General features: G+C 40.8%; 1 protein-coding gene across 1 annotated transcript in view; it reads left to right on the forward strand.

Moving 5' to 3' along the window:
* LOC126474870 (beta-1,3-glucan-binding protein-like) overlaps window positions 1-14,844 on the forward strand; it is a 111,360-nt gene that overhangs the window by 91,627 nt on the left and 4,889 nt on the right. Inside the window, exons 5-6 of the mRNA XM_050102352.1 lie at window positions 8,039-8,190; window positions 9,507-9,611. Of these exons, the coding sequence (XP_049958309.1) occupies window positions 8,039-8,190; window positions 9,507-9,611 (257 nt within the window). The remainder of the gene's footprint in view (window positions 1-8,038; window positions 8,191-9,506; window positions 9,612-14,844) is intronic.

Genomic DNA, 14,844 nt, shown 5'->3' on the forward strand with positions numbered 1-14,844 from the left:
TTGTTGTAATGCCTCGTGTAAGGAGAAATGCGTACCATCACGTTTCCGACTTTGACAAAGGTCGGATTGCAGCCTATCGCGATTGCGGTTTATCGTATCGCGACATTGCTGCTCGCGTTGGTCGAGATCCAATGACTGTTAGCAGAATATGGAATCAGTGGGTTCAAGAGGGTAATACGGAACGCCGTGCTGGATCCCAACGACCTCGTATCACTAGCAGCCGAGATGACAGGCATCTTATCGGCATGCCTGTAACGGATCGTGCAGCCACGTCTCGATCCCTGAGTCAACAGTTGGGGACGTTTGCAAGACAACAACCATCTGCACGAACAGTTCGACGATGTTTGCAGCAGCATGGATTACCAGCTCGTCGTCCATGGATGCGGTTACCCTTGCCGCTGCATCACAGACAGGAACGCCTGCGATGGTGTACTCAGCGACGAGCCTGGGTGCACGAATGGCAAAACGTCTTTTTTTCGTATGAATCCAGGTTCTGTTTACAGCATCATGATGGTCGCATCCGTGTTTGGCGACATCGCAGTGAACACACATTGGAAGCGTGTATTCGTCATCGCCATACTGGCGTATCACCCGGCGTGACAGTATGGGGTGCCATTGGTTACACGTCTCGGTCACCTCTTGTCCGTATTGACGGCACTTTGAACAGCGGACGTTACATTTCAGATGTGTTACGACTCGTGGCTCTACCATCATTCGATCCCTGCAAAACCCTACATTTCAGCAGGATAATGCACGACCGCATGTTGCAGGTCCTGTACGGGCCTTTCTGGATACAGGAAATATTCGACTGCTGCCCTGGCCAGCTCATTCTCCAGATCTCTCACCAACTGAAAACGTCTGGTCAATGGTGGCCGAGCAACTGGGTCGTCACAATACGCCAGACACTACCCTTGATGAACTGTGGTATCGTGTTGAAGCTGCATGGGCAGCTGTACCTGTACACGCCATGCAAGCTCTGTTTGACTCAATGCCCAGGCGTATCAAGCCCGTTATTAAGGCCAGAGGTGGTTGTTCTGGGTACTGATTTGTCAGATCCATGCACCCAAATTGCGTGAAAATGTAATCACATGTCAGTTCTAGCATAGTATATTTGTCCAGTGAATACCCGTTTATCATCTACATTCTTTCGTGGTGTGGCAATTTTAATGTCCAGTGGTATATTACACGCTCTATCTCGATCAGCACAATCCATGTCTGTGCGCGCATCGGTTAAATAGCTGACTGGCACTGTTTCACTACAGTTGGATGCGACGCTACTACTGCTCGTTTCAACTCTGGAGTACATTTCCGTCTACCACCCGATTTCACTCGCACACTGTGCAGTATCCATACCGCAGCAGAAGTGTGGCAGCAGGTAACCAGGAACATGTAGTCTCCTCTGACAACGCGCCACAGTTGATGCGCAATGGTCTTATCGTAGGAGACATGTGTAGCTTAATTTCTATAGTATCTTGCTTCGTCCAAAAGTTATTCTGTCCAAAATAAGGAACTCTCAACACATATGTTCTCAATTTCTGTCTAAATTTACTTTTACTCTTTACTGGACTTTTTCACGTCACTGGGTAAATGGTCAAACATCTTTATCTCCAAGCATCTCACTACTTTCTGCACTGTATCAAAACTGAGTAGAACCTTGTCTACACTGTATTGGATCATATTATTTTTCTTTCTTTTCTGATATGCAGGGTGATTCACGAAGATATGAATATGTTTTAATATGTTATTCTACAAGTAAAACTATAGAAAGAAGTTCATATAAACATGCGTCCGCAAACGTTTAGTTACGGAGTTACGGCTAATAAAAGAGATTTAGCCTGAAATTTACGAACTTCGCCAATATGAAGCCATCGCAAAGTTGTACGACGTTAAAGTAAAGCACGATTTCCATTTATCTTGTTGTTATTGATCTGGTGAATCTAATAAAACACGTCCCAGACGTGTATCTGCAGTAGTTTTCCAGAACATCCAGAGAAGCAAAGACGTAATTTCGTAAAAATTTTAATTAATTGACTACTTGGCCCAATTTTTTTTAATAAATCCCAGATAACTTCACAAAGTGTTCAACAGAAGTTGTAGAGAGTTTAATTTTGGAATAATGGTGGTAATAATATGAACTGAAACTGTATGAATGTGTCAGATAATCTGCTTCTAATAATACCATAGCACGTGAATTGACATTAAACCGGAAAAAAAGCTCAGCGTTGAGGAAATTGCATAGTGTACATACAATTTCACAATACATTCACAATAAATGTTCAAAAATGTCTCCACCGAGTTCAATGCATTTAGCTGCATGTGTTGTTGCTCGTTTCAGCTTCACAGGGTTGTTCTTAATTTCGTCTGCTGCATTCATAATGCGAGCAAGTAATGCCTCACGTGTATTGACTTTGTTCTCATAAACTATGTCTTTCATCCATCCGCCGTATTGTCTAAGGCGCCTTGTCACGGTTCGCGAGGCTGCTCCCGTCGGAGGTTCGAGCCCTCCCTCGGGCGTGGGTGTGTGTGTGTGTCTTTACCGTAAGTTAGTTTAAGTTAGAATAAGTAGTGTGTAGGCTTATGGACCGATGACCTCAGCAGTTTGGTCCCATAGGACTTACCACAAATTTCCAATTTCCAGTTTCATCCATCCCCGTGTACACAAGTCCGTTGGTATTACATCGAGCGATCTGGGTGGCCACAGACGTGTAGCACAACGGCCAATCCATTTCTGGGGGAAATGTTCATTTATATGTATGGTAACGGCATTGATGAAATGTGGAGGCGCGCCCTCATATTGAAAATACATTTGCGGTCACGTAGCAAGTGAAACATCTTCGAGCAAGCGCGGCATTTCTTATTGAAGGAACTGTAAGTACATATCGCCAGTTAGACGTCCTAGGAAAATGAATGGTCCAGTAGAGTGTGTGTTGAGTATACCACACCACATTTTCGTGCTAAATCGCTGCTGGAAATTGCATGTGGGTTTGCTTCTGATCATACGGGCTCGTTATGTAAATACACTCCTGGAAATTGAAATAAGAACACCGTGAATTCATTGTCCCAGGAAGGGGAAACTTTATTGACACATTCCTGGGGTCAGATACATCACATGATCACACTGACAGAACCACAGGCACATAGACACAGGCAACAGAGCATGCACAATGTCGGCACTAGTACAGTGTATATCCACCTTTCGCAGCAATGCAGGCTGCTATTCTCCCATGGAGACGATGGTAGAGATGCTGGATGTAGTCCTGTGGAACGGCTTGCCATGCCATTTCCACCTGGCGCCTCAGTTGGACCAGCGTTCGTGCTGGACGTGCAGACCGCGTGAGACGACGCTTCATCCAGTCCCAAACATGCCCAATGGGGGACAGATCCGGAGATCTTGCTGGCCAGGGTAGTTGACTTACACCTTCTAGAGCACGTTGGGTGGCACGGGATACATGCGGACGTGCATTGTCCTGTTGGAACAGCAAGTTCCCTTGCCGGTCTAGGAATGGTAGAACGATGGGTTCGATGACGGTTTGGATGTACCGTGCACTATTCAGTGTCCGCTCGACGATCACCAGTGGTGTACGGCCAGTGTAGGAGATCGCTCCCCACACCATGATGCCGGGTGTTGGCCCTGTGTGCCTCGGTCGTATGCAGTCCTGATTGTGGCGCTCACCTGCACGGCGCCAAACACGCATACGACCATCATTGGCACCAAGGCAGAAGCGACTCTCATCGCTGAAGACGACACGTCTCCATTCGTCCCTCCATTCACGCCTGTCGCGACACCACTGGAGGCGGGCTGCACGATGTTGGGGCGTGAGCGGAAGACGGCCTAACGGTGTGCGGGACCGTAGCCCAGCTTCATGGAGACGGTTGCGAATGGTCCTCGCTGATACCCCAGGAGCAACAGTGTCCCTAATTTGCTGGGAAGTGGCGGTGCGGTCCCCTACGGCACTGCGTAGGATCCTACGGTCTTGGTGTGCATCCGTGCGTCGCTGCGGTCCGGTCCCAGGTCGACGGGCACGTGCACCTTCCGCCGACCACTGGCGACAACATCGATGTACTGTGGAGACCTCACGCCCCACGTGTTGAGCAATTCGGCGGTACGTCCACCCGGCCTCCCGCATGCCCACTATACGCCCTCGCTCAAAGTCCGTCAACTGCACATACGGTTCACGTCCACGCTGTCGCGGCATGCTACCAGTGTTAAAGACTGCGATGGAGCTCCGTATGCCGCGGCAAACTGACTGGCACTGACGGCGGCGGTGCACAAATGCTGCGCAGCTAGCGCCATTCGACGGCCGACACCGCGGTTCCTGGTGTGTCCGCTGTGCCGTGCGTGTGATCATTGCTTGTACAGCCCTCTCGCAGTGTCCGGAGCAAGTATGGTGGGTCTGACACACCGGTGTCAATATGTTCTTTTTTCCATTTCCAGGAGTGTAGTTTATACCATCTCGAGTAAATTGTGCCTCATCAGTAAATAAAAAGTATTTGTGTAACTGCCGATTAGTATTTAACCAGTTGCACAACTCCAAGCAAAGGGCAGTATCTCTCGGATGTAAATGATGCACTTTATGTTTATGGAAAGGATACAAATTATTATACTTCAGTGTACACCGTGCCTTACATTGTAAAATGCCTAATCGTTGAGAGATATGGCGGGTAATGGTACCCGGGCTACGTTCAACAGCGTCCATAATATCCTCATCATCGTCTTCACGTATCGAGCACTCGTACAGATTATGAACGCTAGGTAGAGAACCTGTCTCCCGTAACATTCGAAATATTCCGCTAATGGTTCGTGCATTCGGAATCCGAGTTGGATAATGTACGCAATATTCTTTAACTGCAGAACCAGCATTACCGTCACATTTCCCATAAAGATACACCATATCGGCGTATTCCTCTGTTGTAAATTTGAAAGGTATCCCTATTTCATAAATAATCTACAAACTACAACAGTTACTACGTGGTTTCACTTAAATACACTGTTGTTATTATGTTCTTTCACTGAACGATACAGAAAACTAATTTGTTTCAAGATTAGGAAACGTCTGAAACAACTCACTAACGGTTGCCAACAATGACATAAACGTTTCTACATTCTTAATGGAAAGTAAACAAATTTACATCGATAAAAATCTTTGCTTCACTGGATGTTCTGGAAAACAACTGCAGATACACGTCTGGGACCTGTTTTATTAGATTCATCAGACCAATAACAACAAGATAAATTGAAATCGTGCTTTACTTTAACCTCGCACAGTTTCGCGATGGCATCATATTAGCGAAGTTGCTAAATTTCAGGCAAAATCTTTTATTAGCCGTAACTCCGTAATCAAACATTTGCGTACCTATGTTTATATGAACTTTTTTCTTTAGTTTTATTTGTAGAATGACATATTAAAATATTTGCATATTTGGTGAACCACCCTGTATAAGCTATATGTAAACTGAATGAGCTATGAATCAAAGACACCGCCAAAAGTAAATTAACGAGTTGTTTTGTGGCAAGGATAATGTTTTGATACATCGTTAAATACCTGTATGGAACAAAGTAATAAATACGCTCTTCAAGTTATTGATTCATGTATCTTCACCTTTTCGTTTCGGGAAGTGGTAGCGTACGGACGTGTGCTTGGATCAGTCGTACCAGCATTGTTAAAAACGTGTATTTTAACAGTTCATTAAAAGTATTATAAAAAGTTGTTACGAAATGAATGTTTATTCGCACGGTTGTAAGTTCAACTCCTATCGGCTCATTATTTCGCTCGCCGCCGAGATCCTGCATCAAGAGGTTCGGTGCAGGCAAGAATAGTTAACGCCGTATCAGAAGGAGCGTTCCTGCATCGACATTGTCACACTCAAGACTAAACACAATGGAATTAATGTGAAGGCAATGCCTCAGACTTGATAGGCACCTGTTGAACTTGGTTTACTTATGCTAAAAGTATTGTGCTTCGTGTGTTTAAGAACTTACAGACACATCGATAATTTCCATGGCTGCTGTGATTATTTGGTACCGCACACTACTAGAAGCAGAAATACGTAATGCGAATTATGTTTATTTACCCTGAATGTAAATGATACTCAAGGTCTGTTGATACTGATATCAGTTAAAGTTCACGCAAGAGTGTGCACAGATTCATAAATTACCTTCAAAATTTTGCTCAACTATTCTTTCCAATCAGTTTTTTTCAGTTATTCAAGAAATTATAACCCATTTCCACATCCTTATTCAACACCTGTTATGGTTGTTTGCAAACTGTCGTAGATTGTTGACAACAAGCTTCATAAGGAAGTTAATGTTCGGTAAGGCTGTTCTCAGTACGGGCAATTATTGTTTAAACTGCTGTTCACAAGATGCTCTAGACTGTTCACCACATATTAACCGCATAACAGGTGTCTGTGAACAAACACTTTTCCCCGTGAGGAGTTGATGTCACCACAAGAAATCAATGAGTCAACTTAGGAAAAGTGTGTGAGTTTTTTTATAATTCATCTCCACTCTGCTATCATCCTTAGTGCAAAAGTAGCAGAACTTAGAAGTTTAAGGAGATCTGCAACATGCGAAATGCGGTTGTGGCTCGTATCAGAACAAACACTTAAAAATTTAGGTTATTCTTTTTTTATTACATTTTGTTGATTTTTCCCATGCAGCTATTGTTAACGATCCGGTAAGACTTTGGTAGTAAAAAATTGCATATATTTTGTTTCACCTAATATCAATGACTGTGAATTTCTTTTATAACACTCTGACGACAGCAGTATCGTGCATAAAGGACGATGCAAACTGTCGTAGATTGTTGACAACAAACTTCGTAAGGAAGTTAATGTTCGGTAAGGCTCCTCAACGGAGCATCTCACCATTTAAAGTATCAGTTAACACTTTGCTGCCTGAAGGCGTGGCAGTCTACTCGCTACCTGTTAGATATTTTATTAATTTCATATCGCACTTATCATTTTTAGTAGTATATCATCTCGTAATTCCCTCTGTCTTCTTCAAGCATAGGTACACGTTTCTTGTAATTCAGTTATATAGAAACTGTAGATGTAATACTAAGAAAGCTGTTTTTAAACAAATTTATTTTTTCTGAAAATGCAGAAATTTTTTGTCATTCGTAAGAAATAGTAGACTATTGGGTTGAAATCAACGAATATATGTCAATAATGAACATGAACGAGCAAAAATTCGTAAAGTCTATGCTGTATTGAATTATATTGGTTGCTTTACTGAATGTGTTACATATTATTACGCAAACGATTATGATGAAGACATACTCTCGGGTATTTCCGAATAATGTATCATCATCTACCGCCGGATATCTTACCTTCACCTTTTATCGGTGTCACACACTTCATTATCATTCGATTAATCAGCTGCAGATAAGTAAACATGGGAGAGAGGAAGTATTTTTCAGTGGACCTTAGTCCGTGGATCTTTAAATCTCAATTACCTTCATGAGGCGATGTTGCCTTGAAGATATTCTGACACATCATCAAAATATTTTGTACACTTGTTGTACTCGTGACGCAAAGTTCTACACAAGGAAAGGAAAGAAATGTTTTACATATTAAAAAGTTCCCTTTCTCAGATTTTCAACAGTTGTGCGAGAGTCTAAGAAAAAATTCTTCTCATACAGTTTGAGTAGTTATCACAACTGAATTTTTGTTTTATTTTAGCAGAGATAACCTACCCCTATTGAAATGATCAGCCTCCATTACCTCTGTAGAAGTGAAACAGAGTCTATTGTATATGACATACGAAAAAGTCTGCTATTTAAGTACAGCTATTTGACATTTCAAACTATATAATACCACATTTATGTTCTTTGTGATAAAATTCTAGTGACACTTGTATTCTGAAGCTAATATTATTGTGTTGTACTTTATTATAATGTACATTTAATATGTATTTATTTCACACACTTTTTTAGAAGTCAAATACCTTCATTCAGTCGTTTCGTTTTGTCATATCACTACTCCATGTTCGTACCATTATTTCAGCTTTTAGTAGATCTTTCTCTGTAATTTACAGACTACATGAAGTTCAGTATTGATGGTACCGAAATAGGAACGGTTACTCCTACAGATGAAGGTTTCTGGAGCTATGGAGGATTTAATACAGATCTACCAGCGGCTGAGAACCCATGGAGATATGCTACTAAAATGGCTCCTTTCGATCAAGAGGTAAGACACAATAAATTTCTGACTTCGTCTCTTTTTGTGAGGCATGCACTAAGTTCACATTTAAGGTTCTTACAAACTTATGATACTTATCTAGCAATTAGTCTTTCAGTAGCTTCTCAAACTGGTCTTTGACTATACATAAGACTAAATCATTCGAGGCGAAATTTGAACACTCTTTGTGGTCCACAGTATGTGGCATTACAATGAAGAAGGAATGTAGAAAATACATCTCTGTGTATCAAAGGAAACATCACTGAAGTTATAAGTATGCAACTTCTTAGACTATAGAAAGAGTCAGTCAGACCCGGAAACAGTAATAGTGAAGGGAAATGTCGTTCAAAGATTATGCAGTATTGTGTTCATATGTGAGGAACAGAAGCTATAACTTCAGTTCCACGCTTCCTAAGCAGTCGACAGATATACTGCAATGTAAATTACATCAGGTATATATTTCAAATAGGTTTACGTTTCAGTAAAAGATAGTAAATTACGATGCTCAAGTTTTATCTGTAGACATCCTGCTATCCACTGAAAACGCAAAGAAGAATAAGCAATCTGAAATGTGGTGAATAAGTGACTGAGCATAGCGGCAAATGATAAACGTGATGTGTGGCATTTACTTTCACGAACAGGTAATAACAGAGCTGAAAAAGAAACAGGAGCGAAAAGATTCTGAAGAAAATATAGTTTCCTTGCGAGGAAAGCAGTACACAAGATATTTAGGCAACAGATATTGCTAATCTGTCTCACACCATATCAAGAGGAACTGCCTGAAAGATCCCTGAAAATATAGAAGTTCACATATTGCTGCAGATTCCTTTGCTCAGACCAAGATCGTGACAGAGTTTTGAAATTTGTTCTAAAACTTCTTACGTTCATTCAAAGATATTACTATATTTCACTAAAGAAAAGATGGAATGTTTTCACATATATGTTGCATTTGTAGGTTTTGCGTTTTTCGTCGTGCATACGAGAGACTTACGTCCTTCTTTTATCAGACAAACATGTGCTGTCGTGTCTAATCTTATTACTGGAATTACTTATGAACAGAAGTATTTCATTAGGGTCTGAGAATATTCAAGAACATTTAACAAACATCATAAATATATAGAAGCAGTAATAAATATAAAATTTATCGATAATATATTATTTCCACAACTTCCATAGGCGAATATACGAGCCCATCACATATAAAAATACGGTTTTTATAAATGTTTTGCGGCACGGTAACTATTTTAGATCTATATTTCTAAGTCATTTAGTTGTGACCTTCATTTTTATGATAGCACTTACTCAGTTGTGTAAAATATTTTCAGTACTACATCATCATTAACCTGGCTATTGGAGGAACAAACGGGTACTTCCCTGACTACGCACTGAATGCTGGAGGAAACAAACCATGGATCAATACGTCACCCACGGTAAGACGTATTTTTTAATAATGTGCATTGTAATAGGGTTATCTAGTGCGCAAATTTCTCCCAACAGTGGAAGATGGCAAGCCATACATTCATGAAACCTGGTGTGCAAATGTATGAGATGAAAGAATTTATCATTACATCAAACATTATGCACATACAGATCACTGACATTATTTGTAAGACTTGAAAATGTTGGCTTCGAAAAGTCACAGCCACCATGTAAAGGTTTACAAACGTGAGTTTGTAGCAGACAGTAATTCTTTATCCCTCATCCAGGAGGTAACAAACACTCCACGATTACCACGAGCGAAACGTCAGCAACTGTCCATTTTGCTGATGCCTGAAATTTACGTAATTTTTCAATTAGTATTCTGTCTCCACTAGAAGAAAAAGGACGGTTAGAGTTTACCATCCCGTCGACGTCGAGGTCATAGTGACGGAGCACAAGCTCGGACTTCGAAAATATGGGGACAGGAAATCGGCCGTGGTAGTTTTCAAAGGAACCATCCCTGTATTTGCTTGGAGCTATTTAGGGTAATCACGGAAAACCTAAATCTGGATGGTCGAACGGGGGTTTTGAACCATTGTCCTCCAGAATACGAGTCCAGCGTGCTGATCACTGTGTCACCTCGCCCATTGTTTCCTCCAGAGAACATTATTTTGGAATGTATGAAAGAGTTCATCTAATTTCTTCGTTCCTGTATCTCAAGGCGAGATGCTTTTAAATATTTTCCACAGTGATACTGTCTCGAAATCTGGCAGGAAATCCAAATGGGCTCTACTTGTATGTTAAGTACACTAGCGGCGAGACACAATCAGTACCTTCACTGCGCGATGGCAATGTTAATGGCACTGATAACAGTACTACTAAAGAAGACTTACTAAAAACCGTTTTCCAAAATTCCTTCACCAAACAGGACTAAGTAAATATTCCATAAATCGAATCAAGAACAAATTCTGACACATATAACTTAGACGTAGATTTACTCGGTATAGTCAAGCAGCTTAAATCAATTAATAAAGGCCAGGCGTCGCATCCAGATTGTACACCGGTTAGGTTGCTGTCAGAGTATGCTGATACAATAGCTCCGTACTTAGCAATGTATACACTGCTCGCTTGCAGAAAGATTCGGAAACATACCTTCACCGAGGATTCAAGCCGTATATTGCTCCCTCCTACGTATATCTCGCGAAGAGACCATGAGGATAAAATCAGAGAGATTATTAGAGCCCACACAGAGGCATACCGACAATCTTTCTTTCCACCAACAATACGAGACTGGAATAGAAGGGAGAACCGATAGAGGTACTCAAAGTACCCTCCGCCACACACCGTCAGGTGGCGTGCGGAGTATGGATGTAGATGTAGATCTGTACCCAAAGATTGGAAAGTTGCAAAGGTGACACGCCAGAAAGGAAATAGGAGCAATACGTTAGGTTACAGACCCATATAAAAAAAAAATGGTTCAAATGGCTCTGAGCACTATGGGACTCAACTGCTGTGGTCATAAGTCCCCTAGAACTTAGAACTACTTAAACCTAACTAACCTAAGGACAGCACACAACACCCAGCCATCACGAGGCAGAGAAAATCCCTGACCCCGCCGGGAATCGAACCCGGGAACCCGGGCGTGGGAAGCGAGAACGCTACCGCACGACCACGAGATGCGGGCTACAGACCCATATCACTAACGTCGATTTGCAATAGGATTTTGGAACATATACTGTGCTCGAACATTATGATTTACCCCGGAATAAAAAAACTTAGCCAAAGGTGGCCACACAGCTTCAGAATATGGAGCACAGTCTCAGTTGTGCGACTGAATTGGTGATTTCATGTCAGAAAGGTCGCAGTTCGAAATAACTGACGGGAAGTCATCGAATAAAACCAAAGTGACACCTGGTGTTCCCCAAAGGAAGTGTTACAACCCCTCTGCTGTTCCTAACTGATATAAACGATCTAAGAGTTAATTAGAGCAGCAATCTTTAGATTGTTTGGAGATAATGGTGTCATTTACCGTCATCAGATGATCAAAACAAATTGTAAAACGATTTAGATAAGATAGCTGCATGGTGCGAAAAGCGGCAATTCCCTCTAAATAATGAAAAGTGCGAGGTCATCTACGTGAGTACTAAAAGTGTAACGGTAACATCGGTCGCCTTAAACGACAATCATTGCTAACGTTATACCTCGACGAGGAATTTTTAAGAAGTAGTGACCGTGAGATAACCTAATGCAAACAGAACAATCAAACTGGGATTCGTTTCCGAAACACTCCAGCAGAGTATAAGTAACAGTAAACAAGTAGGTCAGGGAACAGACGAACTTCCAGCGCAACAGCAAGTTATAGCATTACATATTAATATCGGTCAGCAGCCTAATTAGGCATTCTTGTGTCAAGCAATATAATAAAGCAGATGGCAGTGTTAAGGCTAACCTAATCTTCCTTGAGAACACTAAACTCTTTTCTTGTATCTATTCACACTACAACATAGTAACCTAACCTTGCAGATAAATTCTTTATTCTTTACTCGGCCGTAGATCATTTCAGACAACGATATTTGACACTTCTGGTGTACATAAATCTCAAATATAAATAGCTAATTACAAAAAGATGGTACACATGGATATATTTTATAGAATTTTCACAGAAAATGTCATTAAAGTACATAATAAAAAATGTATACTGACACACTATTTAATTTTTTACTTCAAGATATTCATTAACACTGTAAGGGCAAATATTGATCAGATGTCTTTTTAATTTTATTTTAAAAAGAGACATACTCTCTATCATCTTTACACATTGTGGTAAACTGTTGTACAGTATGCGCCCAGCATTTACAGGTTCTTGTCTGTTAATTTTAGCCGACTTCCTTCTATATTATAATAATTTTTATTCTTGTATTATGTTCATGATATTCTCTGTTTAGCAATGCAGTGCAGTTAATTTTTAAGTGGATAATTGTTTGTGATGCTACTGTTAAAATTTTGAGCTCCCTGAATTTATTGCTGCAGGATTCTCTAGTTGATACTTTCGTGAAGCATCGTAGGGCTCTCTTTTGTAATCGTAATATCCTTTGTGCACATTTGCAGCATTTCCCCAATCCAGGATGCTATATGAGAGGTGTGAATGGACTGGTCCATAGTACATTGTTTATAGTGTGTATCTGTTTACTGACTCTGATATTTTTCTCATCAGAAATATGCTTGAACTTATTTGGCTGCACATGTTATTTATTTGATGCTCCCATGTCATATACATAGCCACTGTTACACCTAGAAATTTATAGCTGTCTGTCTCAAGTTCTAGGTCTCCAAGCCTGACTGTGATATTGCCCAAAGCGTGTTTTTTATTTGCATGTATCTGCATATATGTTGTTTTGTTTCCATTTATAATGAGATTGTTTTCCCTGAAATAATTATTTCCACTTTTCATATTTAGCGAAGCCTTCTCTTGCAGGTCATCTGTTGTAGAACTGGTAACAACAAATGAAGTGTCATCTGCATACATGACTACATTATCAGATACTGATTTGGTCATATCATTGACATACAAAATGAAAAGTAGTGGACCAAGGATGGATCCTTAAGGAACGTATTTTAAAATTTCATTTACAGGGTGCTAAATATATACGATTTAGTGGAACACTGGTGGCCTAATTTGCAGTTACTGATAACATGATGACGATGCAGTCATGGCAGTACTGTTGGCCCTGCCCTGCCACTGATCTTCTTGGCATCAGAATTATATTTTTATAGAGCCAAAACCATGCCATGATAATGGTATCACCAAATGCAGCATCCGAGGCTCATGAATATTGCCCTTAAGCTCTTCTGACCTCAAAATTCCAAAAATATGACCCATAATGGTCCGCTACCGCTAACGAGACGTGAACCACAGCACAGCTCAGCCCAGACTCCTTACCCTTCACAAAGGACGAGTTTCCACTTGCTCGACAACAACATCTTTTCCACTCTGCCAGGCTACTTCCTTAGCTGTGGGGCTTCCCCGCATCTTCTACATTCAACCCTACGTTCCCTAACTATGGACCAAGTCATTTACAGTACATCATATAACAATCATTCCATTAGTTATTTAAATCCATAAGCATAATTTAAACAACATCGTTCAAAACTTCACATAATTAAAATATGTATACATCGTCAAAGAATTTCCATAACAGATACAACATTCTACATAAGCAACACTACAAACGCACATAGAAAATCGATACAGATACAAAATGGGTAGAAAATGGGTGTTACAAAAGGAATCCGCAAAATTTCGGTTACACGATAAATGACAAATCTAAATTCAGCTGAATACTTGGGGACTACAGTTACGAATAACTTGAACTGGAACAGTCACACAGATAATATTGTGGGAAAAGAAAACAAAAGACTACGATTTAATGGCAGAACAGTTACACGACAGAATAAGTCTGCTAAAGAGACTGCTTTCACTACTGGTCCGTCCTCTGCTGAAGTATTGCTGCGTAGTGTGGGATCCGCATGATACAGGATTGACGGACGGTATCGATTAAGTGCAAAGAGGTTACAATCGAGAAATATCGGAGAGAGTGCCACTGTTATGATACGCGAATTGAGGTAGCAGTTATAAAAAAAAGTGTTTTTCGCTGCAGCGGGACCTTCCCATAAAATTTCAATCACCAACTTGCTCCTCCAAAGCGAAAATATTTTGTTGGCGCCCGCCTGCATGGGGTGAAATGATCATTGTGATACAGTAAGAGGAATCAGAGTCAACACAGAAAGATTTAAGTGTTCGTTTCTCCAATGATCTGTTCGAGAGTGGCATGGTAGAGGAATAGCTTGAAGGTGGTTCGATAAATCCACTGCCAGGAACTTAATTGTGAATTGCCGAGAAGTCAGCTAGATGTTGATAATAAGCAGATGTTATTTACACAGATGTGAACCTGAGATCTTGTAAAGAATCGAACTCTCATGTATAAAATAGCTTCAGACCTCTGATTACTTTACAAATGAGTTAATATATTAAATGAGTATTTGATGAAACAATGTAAGCGAGGAAAAGTTTAGGAACGGTTTGAAATTACGTTTAAAGATTGCTGGAAGTCGCTAAGTGAACTCATTATGGAACACAGGGTGAGTGTAGTCTGGGTAATTTGTGCTCCATTTTAAGCAAAACCTAGTTTCTCGAGCATCTCAAAGTTTATGACGTCATATCTCGTACAATGACGTAATTGCGCG

The sequence above is a fragment of the Schistocerca serialis genome, chromosome 4 (assembly GCF_023864345.2).
Source record: "Schistocerca serialis cubense isolate TAMUIC-IGC-003099 chromosome 4, iqSchSeri2.2, whole genome shotgun sequence".
NCBI lineage: Eukaryota > Metazoa > Arthropoda > Insecta > Orthoptera > Acrididae > Schistocerca > Schistocerca serialis.